A 22,384-nucleotide genomic window follows, 5' to 3' on the forward strand; every position below is an offset into this window, starting at 1 on the left:
TAAGCTTTGAACAGATTAGAAATGATAAATTGGCAAAAAAAAGCTCTTTCCTTTTTGAAAAATATCACTGAAACCGGAGCCTTGGCATTTAGAACTGCTAAGAGCGTGTCTGTAAATACTAATGACAAGCCCAAAATAACTAATGTTAATACTTATTATTTCTGAACCCCTGCCACGTGCTTGCCAAGAATCAGTGAGTTGATGGGGTGTGAGGAATGTTGGAAGGGCTTTGGGGATTCATCTCCTGCAAACCTGCCCAGCTCCTGGGCACCCCAGGCCAGCCCTGCATTCCTTGGGTAGAACATTTCATTTTTGCCAAACTGAAGCTGCAGGTTTGGGCTGCTGGCTCTTCTTTTACCTCCTGGCTGTGATCGAGAACATTTGACTCAGGTTTTGTGATTTTTTGTTGTTAAATCTTTCCCAGCCCTTCTCTTCACAAGAGCCAACGAGACCAAGTCCCTCAACCTCTTTGTAGTCCACAGGAACAGTTGTCTGTCTCCAGGTCACCTGAAAGAAAAAGCAGGACAAAATATCTTATTAGGCTGAATTTTCTTCCTTTCTTACAGGCAGAGCCTGTAATGACCTGAATTAGCTTCGGGGTTTTGTATAAAAAGTACATTTTGCAGAGGCAGGGGATTGGAGACGTAAGAATCAATGATTTCAGTGAATTATCTGAATATGGGCAATATTAGTATTATAGATTAAATATAAATTCTGCAGGATAAGAATTAATGTCTGGTTCCATCAGTTGTCAATTACAGGCAGGGAGCTTTTTAATTGCATGAAGCCAGGCTGGATGATTTTCAGGGAGAAAGAAGGAAAGACAGCTTAACTTGTGGCTAAACTGCAAGGATTAGACCCAGCATATCCAGGGCTAAGTGGTTTGCTTAAATGCTGACTCTGTGTTTGACCTGGGATTTTTAAAAGATACTTAGTGAGATTTTCAGCACCACTGGGATGTACAGGAAATAATTCTGCCAGCCGAGTCTCGCTGGGACAGAGGGAGGGGGTGGAAAGCTCGGTGCTCTTGGCCCTCATTCTCACGTGGAATGGAGTGGAAACGGGAGGGAGGAACAGTGCTGCTTCTTGTCAGGGGCTGCCTTTGGCACTTTCCGGGCCGTGCAGAGATCGTGCTGCTTTGCTGGAATAACTGAGACGCGATTTGAGCTTTTGGAGGGATTGCTGCTTGTTCAGAAGAGCCTCCTCTGCCCCACTCAGCTTTGGTGCCTCCCTTCCATGCAGTACCACACAGTCTGCTCCTCCAGTGATCTCTTCTGCAAATCCCCCTTTCCTTCCTGCGGCGGCTGGATTGTTGTAAATCTGCTTGGGGAAAGTCACATTGTACCTGTGGATGTAGCTGCTCTGTACCTTAGCTGCTAAGTTAGCTGATACTTTATTTACAAAAATAAGAGTGCTCTGCGTTACCTACAGACTTCGAAATGCATTATTGGGCCTTGGTAGGGTGTAAATTGTTTTTCTCGGTTGCAAATTGGTGTGAAGGCCCTCCCTTTCTTATTTTTTCTTTTTTAGAAAGCTGAGGGGTTGTTGGTGACACAGTTTAATATGCAAAGCAGTGTTCTCTCTGTCATGGATCTCACCAGACAGCTCTTGGCAAACTGCAGTTAGGATAAACCTGTTAAATATCCGCACTCACACACAAAAATCATGAACCCCTCATGGTTACTGTTGCCTTGCTTTGTTGTTTGCAAGCGTTCTTGAACTTTATATTGCATTTCCTTACTGCTCCCTGAAGAGGTGGACACCTAGCAGCAGATCGACCCTTTTGTACTTCATCTTGTGAAGGAGAAATAAATCACTGGAAGCAAAATTATATGAAAAAAATCATTTGATTATGAGCAAACTCAGAAGAAACTGAGAAAAAAAGCAACTCAGAAGTGTACAAAGTCAAAATAATCTGTAAATGCACATAGATATTTCATAATAAAATAGTGCAGTGTGCTGTTAATGCCTTATTGGAGGTGAGAGGTGTGGTGGTGGCAAATGAGAGTGCAGTTAATGTCATCAGCAGCACAAAGTGCTCCCCTGACACCCCTGTCCTGTCTGCAGGGGATGGCCCTGGCCAAGGAGCATCCAAGAAAAAGTGCAAATTATGTCAGTGCTCAAAAATCTTCCAAAGGAGGAAGAATTAATATCTTGTGTAATCATGTATTTTCAGAAAATTTAGAATGTCCTGGAGCCTGATTGCTCTATAGAATTACCCTAAACCTGACTTCTCTGTTGGAAATTTAAAAAAAAAAAAGTGGTGAAAATGGTTTAATATTATATTTCATTGCTTTTTAAATGGAAAAGGTTTTGGTTCTTCATTTAGCCAGTTTATTAAAATTTCAAGTAATACTAATTTTATTGGATTTTGAGAACATTTTTAGACCTTTATCTTTCTACTCAAATTTCAGACAACAAAGGCTTTTGAACTGCTCTGAGAGTGAGTTTAAAATGCTAAAATTTACTGGATCTAGTAGTGTCTTAAGTGTTGTCTTTAAACTACAAAACCATAATTGTTTTCAGCTGCTGATCAATGTTCCAATACCCACATGTGAGCAGTAATAGAATGATAACCATTTTGACTGAGTTACTGGAAACCTTATGAATTTCCAGGCATTATGCAAGTAGTCATTAGCTGTGTCAAAGAAAACTCAGAAATTCTGGATATCGGCTCTTCATAATTTGTTTATGTTTATTTTTTCCAGTGAAATTTTACCTGTCAAAAGGCATAAGTTGGTGTACCTCTAAAGTATACATTTATGTACACACATATATAAACTTATTTTAAATTATCCAGAGCATTTTTATTTCACCTTTGGAAGGTCCCTCCTGTGCCCAGGTTTGTTCATGTGGGTGAGAATGCAGCAGAAAAGGGATGATCTTTTTCAAGAGGGGAGGTTCACAGACCTTCCAGCCTGATGCAGATTTTTTTAAGGCACCCTGCTGTACTTCTCCTGTTCAAACTCTCGAATCATTCCCTATTTTAAGGATCTGCTGTGCCCTGGAGGTGTTGTGACATTTTCTAATCCTTCCTTCTGGACTCTGCAGCAGATATTGAGGCTCTCTCATGCTGTGCTGGACTTGAAGTGCATCAGGCTTGGGTTTGAATTTGAACTCAAAACAAACCAAATAAATCAAATTGCACTTAGCACTTTGACTTTTTTACTGGCATTCCAAGAGTATTTAACCGTGTTCTGGAAAAAAAAGAAAAAAAAAACCAAAACAACATTAAAAGGCATCTGAAAATACTTTGCATAGTTGAGAGTATTTATCTTCCTTGGATTTCTCCCTTCTGGACTGAGATATCATTTCTAGCCCTCTGCAAGCATGCTGTTTTATGAAATAGTTATTTGCCTTAAACTGAGTCAGTAGAACTCTTGGCATATAAGTAGCCAGATTTGCATAGTTTATGGAAAAAAATCTCTGTTACAAACTTTGTAGTAAACCTTTTGAAAATACTTCATCTACAGTTTGCTTTGCTGCTGCTGCTGAGTAGGAAATTCCAAAATCACAGATGTGAATTTCATAGAATTAAAACAACCCCATATTTTAAAAAGTCCCCATCCTCACAAAAAAAAAGTGTCTAGAGATGGTTTTCTGTATCCAAAGCCTAGAAAACTTGCAAGTCAAGTTGTTAAGATGAAATACAAGCTCTCTTTTATTTACTGTTTCAGCTTTTTGCTATTTCCTATTGAAAAATTAGGTTGGAAAATTGGAGGAGTTTGCTGATCTCTTTTTGGGGTTTTTTGTTTTTCCATTCATGATAAGCAGCTGATGAAGCACTTTTAAAGAGTATCAAAAATGTATTTTTTTTTCCTGTAAGTTTATATAATTGTTTGCTTGAGTATCCAGTGCAAAAGGAACACTTGGACAGCAGCAGGAATTGCCATCAAAGTGCAGCAAAGCCTCAGCCCTGTTTTACAGAAAACTCTGTCTAGAACATGTATTTAAAGAGGATACAAGCAAAAAAAAAAAAAGAGTAGAAAATCCTTTGATCAAACGTTTAATTCAACAAAAAGGGTTTTTCTGCTGCTCTTGGTTTCCATTGATTTGGCTTTGAAAGCAACCAGAATCCCTTGACTTTGGGAGTTCTGAGAAAGCTCAGGGAAGGGTGGGCTGATGGTTAAAAGGCCACCGTGCCCAGTGAATCACAAATAGGTGTAAACTGTTAACACACTGCCTTTGTGATTTCTGAAGATGAAACTAGTTCAAGCGTGAAAAAATATTCCCTTGGATGAAATAGAAGGAGCTTGTAGTTAAAAGTGTTTCTATACAGCAAAACATAATTCTAAAGGACATTACCAGCTTTAGGCAAAAAAATAGCTGATGGATTAATGTGATTTTAGTGGCACTAAGGATGTATTTTCCTAATCATTTTATCCAGCAGCAAAATTTGTGTAAGTTCCTACTATCTCCCACCCCAGAGAGAAGCTCCTGACGGTTTTCTTTCACCCAAATTCAGAATTTCCTTGTCTGTATGGTAAAACCAGTTTTGGAGTGGTGCTGTAAACAAGATCTCTAAATGAGAACAAAACTGGAAAGAAAAATAATGTTTATTTTGTGGCACAAAACATTCTTTTCAAGTCTAAAGGCATCCAAGAGGTGATGGAGGATCCTGAAGTCTCTTCCATGTGAGAGTGGAAGGACCATGCAGCAGTGCTCACCCTGATTAGCCAGGCAGCTCCTCTGTGCACAGGAGATGCTGAAGGCCAGGATTTGTCCCCAGATTTCTCATTTTTCTGCACTCTGAGCCTGTTGTGCTCCCCCAGACACAGCCAAGCTCCCCTTGACTTTTCGTTCAGTCTGGAAAAGGGTGAAGAACAATTTAAATCCCAAACCCTTCCTGATCTGTGGGAGGTGTTGCTGCTGCTTCCCCTGCAGCCCAAGGGAATGTGAATATTTCTTTAATCTTTACATCCCCAGGTGTTGTGGGAGCTGAAGGAGGGGCCTGGTTTGGAGAAAAAAACCTGAGTGAATGTCTGAATGTTTGTTCAGGGTTTGGAGCAGCACATAAAATAATCCTCCTCAGATACAAATGCTGATAAATAGAAACTATTCTGAGCTATTTGCCCTCTCCCAGCATTAACTGCTTCTGTACTTTTATTCTTTATTTGAATATAAAGGGTCAAATTCTGCTTTATGTGAGCACGGGGTTTTCACACTGAATCATAATGGAGGTGTCCGTGCTCAGCCAAGAAAGAAATTAGACTCCTAAGTTCTTAAAAGTTATTATATTTTACCTCAGAGCCTGCCATGTGTAGTCTAAATTACTTTCTTGTATGCATTATTTTAATAAGCTACAGTTTCACTTTCACATGACCTGCCCATACAAATAATACAGATTAAAAGTCACTTTCAGGATCGAGTTATTCTCAGCTGGGGGGTGCAGAGAGGGATCGGGTGGTGGTGAGATTATCCTGCCAGGCTGGAACAGGAGCTTTTCTTTCATGTTCTGAAATTGGTAAAATGCAGATGGGCACAGAAAACCATGGCCTGTGCCAGCCAGTCTTATATGAGTGATGTAGTTTTAAGTTTTCTCATAGCATATTCAAGTCCACTTAAATATTGCAAAACGCTGAATTGTAAATGTTAACCTAGCCATGAATAAAAAATGCTGATATTTTATTTAATAAAAAAAATAATTATGGATATTCTGCCTTTATTGTATTATTTAAAATATTTCATTTTACATGTAGGCTACAAGTTATTGCAGAATGGCTTTTATATATATATATATATTTATATAGAGAGAAAGAATTTTTTTGTGATGCATGAAAAATACAGAATACTGACTTTTGCGGGCTGTGAGGAATATTGCCGTTGTCTGGGTATGGAGAAAAACCAGTTTATATGAACCAGCAGGAAATACCTGCTTTTCAGGAGAGTTACCCAACTCCTGTTTTGAAAGAATTTCCTTTGGAGCAAAGAGAGCTTTCCCTTTTCTCACTGCCTTTGAGTTCATTGCTTTCGTGTTGTGTGCAGAGCAGTTGTGCAGGGAGATGTGGCTGCAGTGCAGGCAGAGGAACCTGCAGCAGAGCTGGGGTGATCCTGAGATCCTGGAGAGGCTCCCTGGAGCAGAGGCTGGACAGAGTTCAAGGAATAAAGCAGGGATTTGTTCAAAGCCTTCCAAGGACTCACCTTGGGCAGTGCAAGAGCCCGGCCATGGCTCCACCCAAGATGGAACCAGAGTCACCAGTTTCACTCTTTTATAAGTTTGGGTCCATTTCCATCTTGGGGTTCACTGTCCAATTCCAGCTCCAGGTTCTGCAGTCCCACCCTCCCAGATCCTCTCCTCAATTCTCTGCTCTTTGCACTTTTAGGGGCTGGAGCTGCAGCGGTGTCCTTGGTTCTGGGCTGGAAAAGGATTGTTTTGTGTGACTGAGCTGGGAGCAGAACTTGGAACACTTGGTGTGCAGTTCAGAGTCAAACACCAATGCAGTCAGAGCCTGGAAAATATGAGAGCTCAAGCTTTAGGCATCAATCCCAGCCAGGCAAAGCTGCCCTTGCTGCCTTGGAGTGGCTCCCTAGAACAGAGGCTAGACAAGGTTAAGAGAATAAAGTGAGGATTTATTGGAGGCCTTTAACAGATACACCTTGGGCAGCCAAAGCCTCCCAGAGGCTACTCCCAAGATGGACAGCGGGCACAGTTTTTCAGACAATTATAAATTTGGTCCATTTGCATATCAGGGGTTAATGCTCCAATTACAACTCTAAGTAATGAAGTCATTTACCCCCAGTTTGCTCCCCTTGATTCCCCTTGACTTTTATTTATACTTTTGAGGCTGTAGGGTGTCCTTGGATCCCAGGCCTAGAGGGATTGTTTTATCTGACCAAAATGTGGAGACAGTAACTAACACTATATGGAGTATAGAGTTATAGCCTAATGCAGTACAGGACTTGAAAATGTAAAAGCTACAATCCTAAGGCATCATCCTTACGCCAGTCTTTAATAAAATATTGTAGGGATTCGCTGGCAAGCTTCCCCTTTGACTTCCATCTGTCAGCTTTTGATTGTGACTGTGGGAAGGGATTGGTATTGACTTCTCTCAGGCAGTTTGGGAGAGGAGGTGAGGAGCCTTCTCCCCTGACTTTGTTTTGTCAGATCGAATCCTTCCGTCTGAAGTGCCGAGTGAAGCTGATGTCAGGCAGTGCCTTCAGCACAGGCTGGTGCTGCTCTCCCACATGCTCTTCCCCGAAAGTCTCAGCTTGGCTGGGGAGGTGATGGCAATGAGGCTGGACAGAGCCACGCTCCCTTGTGAGAGCAGCGAGGGCCAGGGAGCACTTGGGTGTCAGCCCTGGTTCCTCTAGGGGCAAATGCTGTAGCCTGAGGGATGCAAACTTTGGGGTTCCCTGCCCCCTTCCAGCTCAGAACCTGTTCCTGTCTGTGCTCTTGTCCTGCTTTGTAACCTTTCAGTCACCTCCCTTTCAAAGCAAGTACAGATTGTGGGAGTGGAGCTGTTAATGGGCGAGCTGGGAGCAGGACATTTGAAATTATGTTATTGATGAAGAATACAGCGTATTAGCACCACACAGATCTGTTCAAAATGTGAGTACGTGGGTTTTGCAGTGGCACGCATTTCCTTAGCAGAGAAATAGTAGGGACAATTAAAACAGGGAAACACAGCTTTCACATTAGCACATCTGTCCTTTCTGACATGAAGTGGTTTTTGAGTGGAGGCTCTACTTTTACTTTTGGCCAGCTGCTAAAGTGTGTGTGTAGTCATGAAAGAAGAATCACAATCTCTGTGTTTTGGGATTTGGATTCTTTCAGTACTGAAGCAGACAGTTAATTTACTCTCTGAAACTTACTTCACCTTCCTGATTCATAAGCTAAATCTTCTTTGTACAGGAGAGGTTACAAATGAGAAGTTCAAGGGAAAAAATATTTGAATGCATGTATTTTTATTGCTGAGGATCTCTGTCTTTTTTTCTTTGTTACTGTTACTTAGTCCTGACCTTGCTGGATTTGACACATCATCTCACGTGTTTTATTCTCTCCTTTGAGCTGTTTTGTGAAGTACTTTCATTTGTCTCATTTGGCTTAAAACAAATCATATATTCATGTCCTAAATGTTTCACAAGTCAGAATAATTAAGTTGATCAGGTCTGGGAGCATTGGAAGGAAAAGAACAGGGTCATTGAAGCATTCAGGCTCTAATGGGAACCTGAGTTCATGCAGATATCAAATTTAATAATTGCTTTACACCTGTACCCACACTCCCAGTGAGCGAGTCCACATGAACAGTTTAGTGCTTTCAATACTGTTTGAAGGGACTATTAGCTCTGGTTTGAAAACACTAAGTTAGACATTTTTCAACTTTGTTCTTGTTTTCATGTATCAGTTGAAGCTTAGCTGATTGCTCATCTTTATGCACAGGGAAATATTTTCACATGACAATCTCTTATTAAAAGTAGGATGTGATTAATGGATTGCAAATCAGATTTAATAGCAATCAGAAAAGTAAGAAGACTAACATCTGAGTTTCACTGCTATCAAACAATTTATTAGCCAATTTAAAAGCACTGTATACAATTTAACAGCATTCAAAGGCTGAAACTGAGTCTATACGTGATTATGTGTACAGCACAGCAGCAGGATTGTAGGGATATTCACAGCTATGATTGCTCCTTGAAAAAGGCAGTTTCAGAAGAATGAGGTAAAAATCAGTATTGCTTTGTGAGATTTTATGGGAAATGAAGCAATAATTAGAACTTCTCAGTTTGACTAAATTCTGTGATAAATCTCCATGAGTGCCGGTGGTACAGGCTGTCACAAAAATTCAAGAAAATTTTATCACAATCTAGAATAAAAAAATACTGCCTAGGAAAATGACAGCTATTCATAGCAGGTTTCAGTAAATTCCAGCCTCAAATGCTGGTCACAGTGCTGCTTGTTATTGGAGGGGATTTGAACTGATGCAATCGTTCCTCTTCATCTCCCTTTTATTTTCCCACCTTTATAAGTTTACCTCTCAGCTGAGAATTCCAAGTGAAAAAGAAATGGAAAATGGCTGTGTATGTGCCTGCATTGTACTGACATGAAGGCCTATTTTTCTCTGTAATTTTAAAGGCCAATTACCCTTGGAGGAAAGGAGAAAAATAGATTGATTTGTCTTGTAACCCCTGAGGCAGGCATGTGTTTTCTCCTGCTAAGGCTTTTCCACTGCAGCTCTTGTGGAAGAGCTTTCACTGCACATCCCAAGTGGTGCTATTAACAAAGAAAGCAAAGGCAAATTAAAATACTAAACAGATCATTTCAAGGTTTAAGGAATCTTATCTTATTGGGGCAATTCTTTCTTTATTTTTTGGGTTGTTTTCAGTTCTTAGGGCCGGGTATGCAATAGTAAAATTTCCCATAAAGTGATTACTTGAAAACAGGGTTTACAGATCCATTTTCCATCCTCCAAATACAGCTCTAAATAGGGTAAGTATGTGTTTCTTTATTGGAATTATGATACAGATGGCCAATATCCTCAATTTGGGTTGCAGAAGTGTGACTTTTATTGTGCTGCCACGCTGTATTGACTGTGGTCACAGCTGGATTGCGCTGAGCTGGTAAATGTCATCACACATGCCATTTAGCATTAAAACTTCCCACATTATTCCATTTTAAAGCACTTTTGTGTCTAACACACAGGACACAAATAAATGGGTTTTCTACTGGTGTTCTGCATCTTCCTATGACTCAAAGGCTACAATTAACAGTGCCCAGCAAGCTGGGTCTGAGTGGCAGCACAAAGATTAGACGTGGCTTTGTTCCCTTTTAATCTGAGTAAAACTCTTTTGTGTCAGGGCTTAAATTCTTTAACTGTCTGTATTTTAGACCTGCTTCTCTACTACACTGCTGCTGGGTATTAGCAAACTTATTTAGCAAGTTTAAGGGGATCCAAACAGCCACGTATCTTCTCCGTGAGAAATTGTTCACATGGAATACTCAGGAAACCTTAAAATGAAGGTGCTGTGTGTTCCCTAAGTGACTTACCAGCTTTGGAGGCAGTATTTTTGAGCAGAACACAACACTCCTGACTCCTGCAGATAACTCAGGAGATGTCTGGTTCTGCTTTTTTCCTGAGGAGGAACCATTCAGCCTTCAGAGACATCCTTTTAAGTGCAGCAGTTCTCCTTAGTGCTTTTTCTTCCTCCTTGTTTCTTCTTAAACCTTTTCTTCCTCCTCAGCACCTTTCAGATCAATATATTTGTAAATATCCCAGTAACCAGGGACATCTTTTAGCAAATAATTATAATTATCTTTATAATTAATGTGTTCAGCTGTGCTATCTGATTTTGGGGGCTTTATTAAAAAAGAAACAAAAAAAAAGCAAACAACGAAAACCTTTTGCTTTTTTTTCTTTGGCCTAAGGGTAAGTTTCTGTTTCTCGATCATAACATTTATAAACCCAGGTTATCACTGAGCTTTCACATGAAAGTCTTGACCTAAACCAAAATAAACCAGGATTTATAAAATCTGACCTTACAGCTCCAGGGTTGGCTTGAAATCTCGATGTTTTCTTTCAAACTCATGCTAAAATAACCTTTTAACCTGGCATTTAACTTTGATTGTCAAGAATTTGGGATTCTGTTTAGCAAAAAAAAAAAAAAAAAAAAGCTGAGAACAGGAATGTTGGCTCACTTGATCTGTTCTCACTTTTGGTTACAAAAATATCAAATCCAAGTGAAAGTCAGATGCCCTGGTGTGATGGTCGTAAAGGGCGGAGTTCAGATTTTACCAGGCATGTTTAGGTTGAAATACGAGTGGTTTAAATACTTTAGTAGAAGATATATTGAGTGTACAGTTTCCCTTAACCCAGTTAGAAAAGTATTTTATTTGCTTGCTTCATCTCTTGGCAATAAGGATCTTTTGAAAAGAGCTATTTCAGAGCCTTTTCTGCAGTGTTATTTCGGCTGTATTTCTCCCATAACTGATTTTTACCTTATTGCTGTTTTTTTCTCTATAGGCCATACATTCTGAAAGATCAATTTGAAATCAAATCTCCCAGAGATGGACTGAATCTTAAGAGAATTGAGGTTAGGAGAACCATTTTCTCTCAAAAAGGGTTTTGCTCCAGACAGCAACAGCAGTTTTGATGCTCTTAATTTCCTTTCCTGGCTTTTTTCTCAGTTGGGATCTCCAATAATGTCAGAGGGCCACTGTTCAGGCAGTGCTCAGCTGCTAAAGAGGTGCTGGGTGTGGATGGACTTCCCTGCTGGTTTACTCTGGATCAGTTCTGCTCCTGCCTCAGGTTCTATCCATTCCATTTTCCAAAAAAAAAATTACCTTTCACTGTGGGGAAGCTAAAGGTGATGAAAGTGCCTGCAGTCCATAAAGGAAAATAATAAGAAGAAAATAATAGTAATAATGAAATTAAAATTATTATTGTTGTTATTATTATTATTAGTGGCTTGGGTTGTTCCTTCAAGCAGTTGGTAATTAATGCTGTTTCAGCAAATGAAAAGTTGGCTTCAGTTTTCCCTGTGCTTGGGTAGCTCCAGGAGAAAACTGGAGGCTACCCAGGCTCAAGTGAATTGAATTTAACCTAACTTGTCACAATTTTAATCAGTGACACTAGAAAATATATGGTTATCCTGATCAGAAAAAAGTGATACTTGTAAAACTGATTCCAGGTTTTCAGCCTTTTCTATAGAGTAAATGGCAATGTCGTCATTAGTGCAGATGAAGTGTTTGATCCTTGGAATCCATCTGTTGTGACATTTTATCCATTTAAAACCTACTTAAATGAGGGATTCCCCCATTTTTTCTGTACTCATTCCATACCTGTAGGTAACTGTCTTGCTTTTCTGACTCTTTTCCCTGTTTTACTTGCTGCAGTGCTTGGGACTCCATGAGTATTTTTCCTTTGGTTGCTCATGAAAACAAGATATGTTTCAGTAGGATTTCCTAGTGAACAAGATTTTACATGAATGAAGAAATAAATGTTTGATGTAAAGGCTTTCATTGATTCCCAAAGGAACGGGCCATACAAATTCCCTTACAGCACACATTTCTGTCTCTTTTGCATAGTCAAAACTATTTCAAAAAGATGAAATTTTAAATATTTTATTAACTGCTGAGAGTTCTACCTTCTTTCTGTGATCATTATCAAGGCAAGTCAAACCAGTACCTTCTTTCTCTGAGTATTAAACAGCTTTTATTGTTATTATTGTCAGCTGTGGAAAGGTCAATTCTTCCACCTTGGGGAGGTGATTTAGGAGGGGAAAAAAAGAGTCAAATAAGCTACCAAGCCCAAGGTAGCAGTTTTTAATACATTTATAATTTTAATATCAGGGCTGAGAGATAATGATAGAAGAGAACTTTTTTTTCTTGTTGCAGGATAATGCAAATTCCAATCAGGTACCTTTGAGGTATGGTTTTATAGACTCTGTCTTTTCCATTATCAGATATCTCAGTGTCATGACCAGTCCATTGGACTGCACAACATCTATATTGTTATAGCATTGATTGCTCATACCAAATAGGGTTTATAATTAGGAGAGCATAAAGTTACTACCTGGAAGAGTGGATAAGGAGAAAATGAAATGAAGAAGTCACTTAATCTTAGTACTGCAGTTCTGCAAAGTACCATTTATTTTTCTCCTCATATAACTGAGTTCTGTGTTGATAACAAGCCACTGAGTTAATAAATCTGTGGCAGCTATTGAGACTTCTCTTTTAATAACAGAGCTAATGAAGGAGCATTAAGGAAAGGAAAGATAGATTTTGCAGGGTTTATTCCTGTCTTGGTACTATGCTGAGTGCAAGAAGACTTGAGCAAGGAATTGTTTTTATAACAAAGTCCATCTGTTTTTCGCATGGTCACCATTGCATTCCAAGGTTATGTGTGCTAAAAAGGAACTGCTGATTTGATTCCTCAGCATTTAATTTTATATTTACTTCATTTTCATTTGATCCAGCTAGCTAAAAGATGAAGATTATTTTGTGATATAAAAATCTGCTTTGTTTCTCATTTTAATCCTTTACTGTTCTACCTTCCACTGCTCTAAGAAAGATCCTTTCAGCAGATTGAGAGGGCTCATCTCAGGTGGTGTGTTCATTTCTGAGGTAGATTATAATGTCTGTAATGGGAGCACAGTGTGCCCTGCTTTAAAAAAAAAAAAAAACAGACTTCTAAAATTAAAGTGAGAAATAAAATTCTCTTCCCTGTGGGTGGGGTTACCCAGAAGGCCTGCCTGGTACACACAGAGCCTATGACCATGTTTTCTACTCATGTTTGCATGTTTCCAGGGTACGCCTGAGCCTTTGGGCAATGACTTTTATTTTTTTTCAGCTATTTTTAACTTACTCTTATTTCCCCTCTCCGTCTCCCCATAATAAAAGGAAATAATGTTACCATTTATTGACGATATAGTTAATTTTATGCCAGAATAGTCGGTTGCGTTTGTGAACCACACTTGCTTTGTGTTGAATTCAATATGGTCTGTTACATAAAAAAGGTAAATACAGATGTTGGAGGTAACTGAATGTGCATCTTCAAAGTGGTAGAAATTTAATGATCTCTCAAAATTCTTGCTCGAGTGAGTGAAATGCCAGCCCAATCCAGTTTCATATCTAATATCAAACATTTTGTTTTAACTTAACACATAAGTATTAAGAAAATACCGTGTTATTACCTGAAGAAGGAAATTATAATTTTTTACAATTTTGTTTTGCGGTTTTGTGTTTTCCTAAAGTCCCAGCCCAGCGTAGCAATTACAGCAGAAACCGAGCTGTCACTTGCAGAAAATGTTCCGTGATGGGAAAAAAAAAAAAAAACTAAAAGGAGAAAATAAACGAAAATTTAAAAAGCAACAAATCATTCTTAGACCCTCTTAATTTGTTTTGAACCTGTAGAGTTGGTTGAAACTGGTGTTGAAGGCACTTGAAGGCCACTGAGAGCTGGCCTCGCTCCTCTTTACTCTTGGAGGAGCAGCAGCACATTGGAGTTGATGACTTCCCTTCTTCTGTGCTTTAATTGCCGGCGCTTAGTGACACTGCAACCAGCCTAGAGATTTATTGCCATGCAAAACAGATTGACTTAGGGTAATTTGAATACTTTATGCATGGCTGGATTCATTAGGAAGAGGAGGCAAGGCAGAACTATAAAAAGAACTAATAATCTTGCTAAAGGAGCCGTTAATTCCCCACAGCCCTGGAGACACTTCAGGAGCGGGGCAAGGGGCTGATTTTGCAGTCTCCACGGGCAGCCCGTGTTCTCTGGCCACAGACAGATCACAGACATGGCTCTCTTTGTCTCCTGCAATTGCCTGGCCCGTTTCTGGCTTCGCTGGGCTGGAGCGGTGGCTGAGGTTGGAAGGGACCTGTGGAGGTCACCTGGGCCACCAGCCGTGCCCAGCCTGGTTCCCTGGGTTTGTGCAGGGACGGAACATCCCCGGGGACGCAGAGTCCAGCACCTCCTGGGGCAGTGCCCAGTGCCCTTCGGGGTCAGGAGGAGTTTCCTGCCGGGCCGAGCCTGGCCGCGTCCTCCCGGCACCGTCCCTGCGGGTGTGTCCACAGCCGCTGCTGCCTCCCGGCCCTCTTCCTGCTGCTGCCTCCCCCGGCGCTGCGGTTCGGCCAAGAGCCGGCTCCCAGCCCGTGTCGGTGCCCCCGGACGCGTTCTGAGCTGAGGGCAGTGCCCAGCACGGCACTGCCAGGGGCACTGCGGTGTGCCGAGTCCTCGGGGGACGTGAGAGACCCCGGGTGCCTGCAGCGTGCCCGGCCGGCGCTTTGTTTCTGAAGCTACTCTGGGGCCTTGGGATTTCGGCTTTGATGTTTTCCATCTATTTGTAACCCTGCAGTTCTTCGGTGCGTAACTCTACGCTCCGCGCCCGGTGCGAGCTGCTGCCCTCCCGTTGTGGGCACACACGGCAATTCCTCTCCCGGCTGGCAGTCGAGGACTCCTCAGTGCCTCAGGCCTGACAAGTGTAAAACAGCAGTGGGGGGCAGCGAGCCTGGGTAAATGACTTCATCACCTGAAGCTGTGACTGGAATATTTACCTCCAGTATGCAAATGGACCTTGTTCATTTTAAATGACTTCATCACCTGAAGCTGTAAGTGGAATATTTACCTCCAGTATGCAAATGGACCTTGTTCATTTTTGGGTGTAGCCCCTGGGGGGCTTTATCTGCCCTAAATGTACCTGAAAACCCTTCAATAAATATAAATAAACTGCTTTTTGTTCCCTTAATTCTGTCTGGCCTCTATTTTTATGTAGCCCCAAAAGGCATCAACTTTACGATATTCCAGCCCTGTGTAAAAGTCCCATCCCTCTTTTGGGACATCCTGCTGCTGCAGCAATGCAGCCACCAAAAAAAAAAAAAAAAAAAACAAAAAAAAACAACCAAACAAAAAAAACCCCACAACCCCAAGATGCAAACCTGCGATGCAAACCTGCAGAACACCAAGTGGAGGTCAATCTTCTGTCCCTTTTTGTATGTGTATGTGTGTGTATTCCTCACTTTAAAATTTTATTAAAGGCATTTGAGAGTGTGGCTGGTACTTGGTGATTGTTCTCCTGTGATAGAGACGTATTTATTATTCATTGCAATAATTACTGTGTAATATTTTATACTAAAAGTTGTTCACGTTGCACAATCAGGAAATGCTTAGGAAGTGGCTGATTTAACTGTTCTATTTTTAACTCTGTACCAAGTTATAGTGAGAGGTGTCTGAGCTTTTAGACTTGGAGCATCCAGCAGGTTTTCACCACTGCACTGGTCAGTGCATTCTCATGAAATTTGAAATGTATTTTTCTAGAGACTCTGTGCATAAATTATTTATAGAATTGGCAAGATTCTTACCCAGATTTTCATTTATTTTGTGCTGTTTCCAAGGGGACTGTGTTTCAGGATTCTCCTAATGCTTTTATCACCCAGCTTCTCTGATCAAGAAAGTAATTTATTGCTGATTGCAGAACTCTTGAACTCAGTCTGGCAGCTGCAGTGTGAAACTTCTCTGATCCAGTCTCCTACTTACTTATTTACATATCATTCAGAATGATTTTCAGGGCTGTTTGAAAACCTCTTGACATGGCATTATCCGTGTTTCAAATCTTGTGGTGATTTGTTTTTTTCTCTCTTTTTGTTACAGATAACAAACGAGTAGCTTTGGAAAGGTCTCGTTCTCGACACAACGGAGCAATTGCAGCTGTATGATTCTTCTGATGCCAAAGAATTAATGAATTGTTTTATTTACAATGAAATGGATGTGCTTTGGGAAGAGTTTATCATCCAAATTGGCAATGATCATAAAGGAATACTGGTATTGAGTACATGAGATGGTGTAAAAATATGTAATTTTAAAGCTGTTGCTAAAAACATCCACATACTGTATATTTCCCCAACTACCAAGATCTGTAAACAGTGTTAAACAGTAGGGTATATATCTTATTTTCTTATGTTATTTCTTTTTTTTTTTTCCACCCCTTTTGTTTAAGCTGGCAACTCACATGAAAGGAGTTGGGGATTTCTAGGTTATATTTTATATGGGTAAAAAAAATACAGTTTTGTTGAAAGAGTACAGCTGTGGATTCCATTTGCAGTTCTGATTTGAACATGAAAGGAAAAATAATAAAATTGTATGTTAATAAATTCAGAGATGAGCTGGTCTACATTATCAGAATCTTTTTTGTAACCATAAAAAAGCAACACACAGCCCCAGTCAGGTTGCTGAAAACCTTATCTCAGTGTAAAGCCTGGTGGATTCAGCTGTTTGAGCTGCCAGTGGGATACACCACATATCTACACTTTTGGTGATAGGATGATATGTAGTTACTTATCACTGCTAAAAAAAAAATAAATTAAATAAAACAGAGCATAGAATTTTCCAAATTGATATCAAGGGCAGAATATGTTTTTAACTGTATCTAAGGAGGGATTTTTCTAATTGTGCACTTACATACTCTTTATAAAGGTATTTGGGGGAAAGTATGATTGTCCTATTTTGATGATGCTAAAATACCTGTGTGTGGGTTTTTAGAGACGAGCTACACGATGAAGTTTTTCAGAACTGCCTCTGAGTTTTTCCTCTGTTTCTCAGGTAAAATACGTAGCAGGGTCTCCACTGGTGGATTTTAGTGCTGAGATTTTTGCAGCTACCAACACATTTCCTACCTGGAGCACTGCCTAGCAGTGACCGAGTCTGATTTTTGGGAAGCTGCTCCCATTCCCCTTTGTGTCCTGGCACTGCAGCTCCCCGGGTGAGCTGCCCCTGTTTGTTCTGCCACTCCCTGGGGAGCCACTGTCCCCTTTGTCCCCAGGGGAGTGTCCAGCCTGGCTGGTCACTGAAGGGCCACTGCTCCCCTGGCTGGGACGGAGGATTTGAAGTGGAATTCCAGTGGAACTACTGCATAAGTTGCTGAGCTATAATGTTTTTAAAGAATCAGGATGCTCTGTAGTAGCTGGCACTTGTTCTCAGTTTATTAATGCTTATCACTGATTGGTGAAATTATTAGGGATGCTTTTATTGCCTGGTGTTATGGGGAACTTGGGGTTTTTTTAGTGTCTGTAAAGCCTGTTTGGAAGGTGAGGTGCCACGTGGTTTCTGTGCACAAACTGCTTGCTCTGGGGGCACTTTGCTCCTGGGGCACTGCATCTTTGCACTACTGCTTGAGCCAAGCATCTTTGTACAGTAGGTTATTTTTGCTTCTCTGGTGAGATCCTCTTAAAACTGTGGGACTAGTTTGGGATAAATGCTCACAATTACAAGCTATGTTGTAAGAAAAGATACAGCTACTTTTCTGTCTAGTATTGAATTTTATTTTTTTTTTAAACTTGTCTTCAAAGAATACAGGGGGTTTGCCCATAGCTCTAAACATAGGAATACCACTGAAGCCTAGTGAAATTCTTGCTGTCAACTAAATACTCTCCCTAAACTTTGGGGGTTTTAGTAACACACTGAAGAGTTGTATGGTACTTCAGGAAAAAAAAATAGCATGCAACAGGAATTTGTCTCCTTGTTTATCAGTAAGAGTTAAAAGAATTCTATCCTGTTTCGTGCAAGGTCAACATCAGCCTTGTATTGGAGCATTGCTTCTTTAAATGGAACCATTAAATTTCCAGTTCTAAAAATGTGCTTAATATACAAAGCCAGTTTAAAGGATTAGGTTCATAATGTCTATATAAATCAATAGTGTCTTAGAATTCAGATTTTGAAACTAGCATTTTGCTGGGATTTACAAGTATTGGTATAATCTTTATATGCGAAAACTCAAAAGCTCTCCACAGAATCTTTATACGATAGCAGTAATTATTAGTGCACAAGTTTTTCATTTCCATGGGTTATATTTTTTTTGAAAGCTCTGTGAAAGCTGGCTACAGATTTTCAAGAACCAAGTCTTAGGGAAAAAAAAAAGGCAAATCCGAAATAACAACATCATCTGATGCTTCTATTTTACTACTATTTTTTTTCATATTTGAAACATTTATATAATTTAATGGACATATCTGTTAGAACAAAAGTGTCTTTCAAAGGAAAACTAGTTTAGAAGATAATTTATGTAAATATAGGGTGCTCGTATTTATGAAGTCTAAAATATTTTCTGAAATTGATGCTGGTCACTTTGTCTTTTGATAGTTTTTCAGTCTATATTAAATTGCAGATATTTTTAATGTTTTTATTATTGATCTAATTTTCAGAGGTGTCACATGTTATTCTAGAAGTGTAGAAGAGTAGCACCTTTTTCAGAAATGCACTTGCCTTATTTTCTAATTTAAAAAAAATGAAATATATCAGTTAAATTATATTTGTATTCAAAATAATCCCAGAAAGAAAATCACTGGAGGGTTCATACATAAATTTCTTGCTAATTATGTTTCACTCTGTCCTCTGAGACATGACGTTGACAATATACCAGCACATCTGTTTGCATTCACATTTTACCAGTTACAAGTACTGAGTTTTTTTTTTAAATGATGTTACACTGTTTACATTTCTTAGTTTATTTAAGAGGAAGATAATTTTACCTTTGTGATGAATCAAAGCTCCAAATGTCATGGGAATGAGAAGTTTCAATCAGATACAAATACCTGTGGCTGAACTCCTGGCTGTACAGGTCAGAAATGGAAAGGCACTGGGCTCCTTTTGCTCCAGTTTTATGCAGTTTACTGAGAAAACAAGTTCTGTCATGTATGTTTGTCTGTGGTTCAGCAGGGATCCTTTCCCAGCACACCGGTGATTCTGTGTTAATCCAATGATTTGGCTAAAACCAAAACAGAACGGGTGCCTCCGAGGGCAAACAGCTCCAGGGAGCATTCCCAGGAATACTGGCATTTGTTCTGGTTTTAGCTGACTGTGGGCAATGTGAGTGATCTAAAATGATCTGTCCTTCTTGAGAACTGAGATACAAGAGCGTTCCCATGGTTCCCTTCTGTAATATGCAAATAATCATGAATATCTGTATATTTTTGCATTTTTGTGTGTGGTATATGTACTACCTCAGACAAATGCTGTAAAAAACCATAATATTTTCATGGTTTCTATCCAAGCCACAATTCATTAGTAACCTACTTTAAATTCATCCCACAACACACCAAACTCTGAGAATCTGGCTGAGTTTGAGGTTTGGCTCTGGAAATCCTCCTATAGCTTTTGTTGAGGAAATTTTGCAGTGTCCAGCTTTTGCATCCCTCGGGCAAACCCTGCTTTGGTGGGTGACTTTAGTCCCTCCTACCCTGAGAATGATCTGGCTAGTAAGTATTTCAAGCTGGAAATAGTTCTGTGGGAACAAACTTCCCTCTGTGTGTAATTTGCTTCTTTTCCATTCAGCAAAGGCTTGGCTGAGTTCTACTTTGCTGTTTGCCTTCCAAGTGCTGCAAGGTTGGGCAGGGCAAGTGCTGAGCAATGTCCAGCCCACCTCTGATGTGCCATACTGTATTTGCAAGTTTAAACTCATTTTTAAATAAGTGTTTGTTAGAAACCTTTTCTTCTGCGGTGTCTCCACACACGCCCGCGCATGCACACAAAATGTAAATAAAAAATCATTTTTTACAAAAATGAAGAAATCAAAGCAGATGCAGCCAAAAGCCTCAGCTTCAGGTGTCTCCAGGTCTCATAGTGCTGCTTTTGTGCTCCAGGGAGGGAGTTGTGTGAGCCTGTGCATTCTGCAGTCCTGCAAGCACCCACTGATGTCACTGGGAGAGTGGGAGAGGAGAAGGATTTGTTCTTGGAGTGCTTTTAGCACCGTTTGAGGTGATACATATGCCACAGAATGTGAACAATAACCTTTTACACTTCAGTCAGTCTGCTATCATGCACCATTTGATTTCCCTTCTGGAAGTCATAGGACTCCTGATGCCAAAAAAAAACCAAAAAAAAAAAAAAACAAAAACAAAAAAAAAAAAACAAACAAAAAAAAGGTGACAAAACTCATGCATTTCTATTTTTTAAACAGCTCTGTGTTTGTATGTAATGTTTAAAATAGGAATTTGATGAAATCACAGCCTGGCCATTGTTAATCCATGTATTCTGAAAACTGTAATAAAGATATACATACCATGATTCTGGTAGATGCACCAATGTTTTACTTGATTATCATGACTATTTCCTATTGAGTACCATCACCTCAAAGCTTGGATTTGCTGTATAAAACTGTCATGCTGAAATTACATTCCATTTTAGCTTACTGTTGTTTTATGGATTTCTGTCTTTTTTTTTTTTCTCTGAGGTGTCAATTCTATTTGACTTGAGTTAGGGGAACAAGGTGCCTTTTCCTTTGAAGGAGGACTTTAAAAAACAAATAATCCAAAAAAAGTATATAATTTAAAAAACCCAACAATAAATCATGGTAGAACCACTTAATTTTTACAAAAATAACAATAAAAGGGAATCAATGAACAAATACCATGGGCCCATCTTTCTTTTAAGAGGCTGGATTTCAGTATAGAATTTTTTAGCAGACATATAGTCAGACAGCTATTGCAGATGTTTTCCAAATTATATAATTCGTTCCTAAAATGGTCTTATCAGAACAGAAACTTGACAGACTCTTCCCTTCAAAACTGTTAATGATGGATGTCACCAGAACAGACTGAACTGCACAACAGTACAGAGAGATAGCACTGAATTTTACTCAAAATTCTAATTGGATATAATCCTAATGGATATGAGCAGCCATGTTGATGCAGCTCTCCTGAAGTAATTTTTTATATGTGGAAAACAGGTGCCCAGGGATAGTAAAAGGCACTATATATATATATGTATATATATATATATATATATATATATATATATACACACACATAAATTCCCCCAAACCTTCTGCAAGTGCCCACATAAATGTTAAATTTTATATAAGCTTTGATTCTTGAAGCATTATTAATTGTGGGGTTTTTAAAAATAATGTTAATATCAATTGTATGGGTTTATTACAATTGTCACTGCTTTCTTTAGCACCCTTTGCATGCTGATAGAGAATTTGTTGGTTTATGACAGTAATGTTTTCATCTCATAATTACCTAGAAGTAGTTGATTCCCTGCCTTTAAATACTCATCATGTGAAACTTAAAAGTATGCTTATTTGTGGTATCAGATGGTAAAAAATTATTTCCTTCACAAATTCTTTTTCACAAAACTGGGCATGGATTCTGTTTGGGAGAAAACATTTGCAAGTATCTCCAACTTCCTATGGATTTAACCAAGCACAGTGGAAGTGTCTTTTGAATCATCCCCATAATGTTTGCACATAACAGTAGTGCAGTCATTCACAACAGCATAACCTAATTATTCCTTTATTCTAGCAGTCCTAGTCAGACAGATATTTAAAGCACACACTGGTAGAAAAGAGCTCTCTCTGGTTGAGGAGAGTGGGAGACAAACATCTGACTTTTGAATAGTGAGGGATCAATAAGAGGAGGAAGCAGGGTGGTGATAATCAGCTGTCAGTCTGAGCTCTCAATCATCCTGGCAAAAATATCCCAAGGAACGTCATGATTTGCACATTTGGAAATGTTGGAATAACATACAGTGCCAGAAAGGACAGGAAGAAATAACGAGGAAGGACAAAATTTGCACAAAACTGTGTTACAAAGCGATTTCTGGAAGCTGGTGTTTCACAAAGTAGTGAAAACACAGAAATGCCTGGCAGAGCAAACAGCTCTGGTGGCACAGAACCGAGTCCATGAGGGTGTCCTGCACGGCCCAGAGGTGTCCACGGGGAGGGCAGAGGCCAGGGTTCATCTACTCCTCTGCTGCCTTCCAAATGTCTCCATTGCCTTTTTCAAATAGTAACCATTCTTTTGCCTGCTGAGGTTTGGTGGCCACCCTCAGCACTGCACTGACAAAATCCACTGCAAAATTTCCCTGCAAAATTCAGACAGAATTCCCCATCTCTAAAGCGGGGTGCTCTCTTCAGAGAACACCAATGAGCTGCTGTAAGCAAAGAGAGCAAGTTT

At 39.7% G+C, this 22,384-nt stretch overlaps 1 protein-coding gene across 4 annotated transcripts in view; it reads left to right on the plus strand.

The window, feature by feature from the left end:
• The window catches only part of DIAPH2 (diaphanous related formin 2), a 170,678-nt gene extending 150,062 nt beyond the window's left edge, over positions 1–20,616 (plus strand). For 3 of the 4 annotated variants that reach the window (XM_062503109.1, XM_062503107.1, XM_062503108.1), the window contains one exon: positions 16,086–20,616. In XM_062503109.1, the coding sequence (XP_062359093.1) occupies positions 16,086–16,150 (65 nt within the window). In that variant the 3' untranslated portion in view covers positions 16,151–20,616. Of the gene's footprint in view, positions 1–10,958; positions 11,029–16,085 lie in introns of all 4 variants that reach the window. The other variant, XR_009933664.1, reaches the window with a different exon arrangement.
• Positions 20,617–22,384: the final 1,768 nt, after the last annotated feature.

The sequence above is a fragment of the Cinclus cinclus genome, chromosome 15 (genome assembly GCF_963662255.1).
Source record: "Cinclus cinclus chromosome 15, bCinCin1.1, whole genome shotgun sequence".
Lineage (NCBI taxonomy): Eukaryota > Metazoa > Chordata > Aves > Passeriformes > Cinclidae > Cinclus > Cinclus cinclus.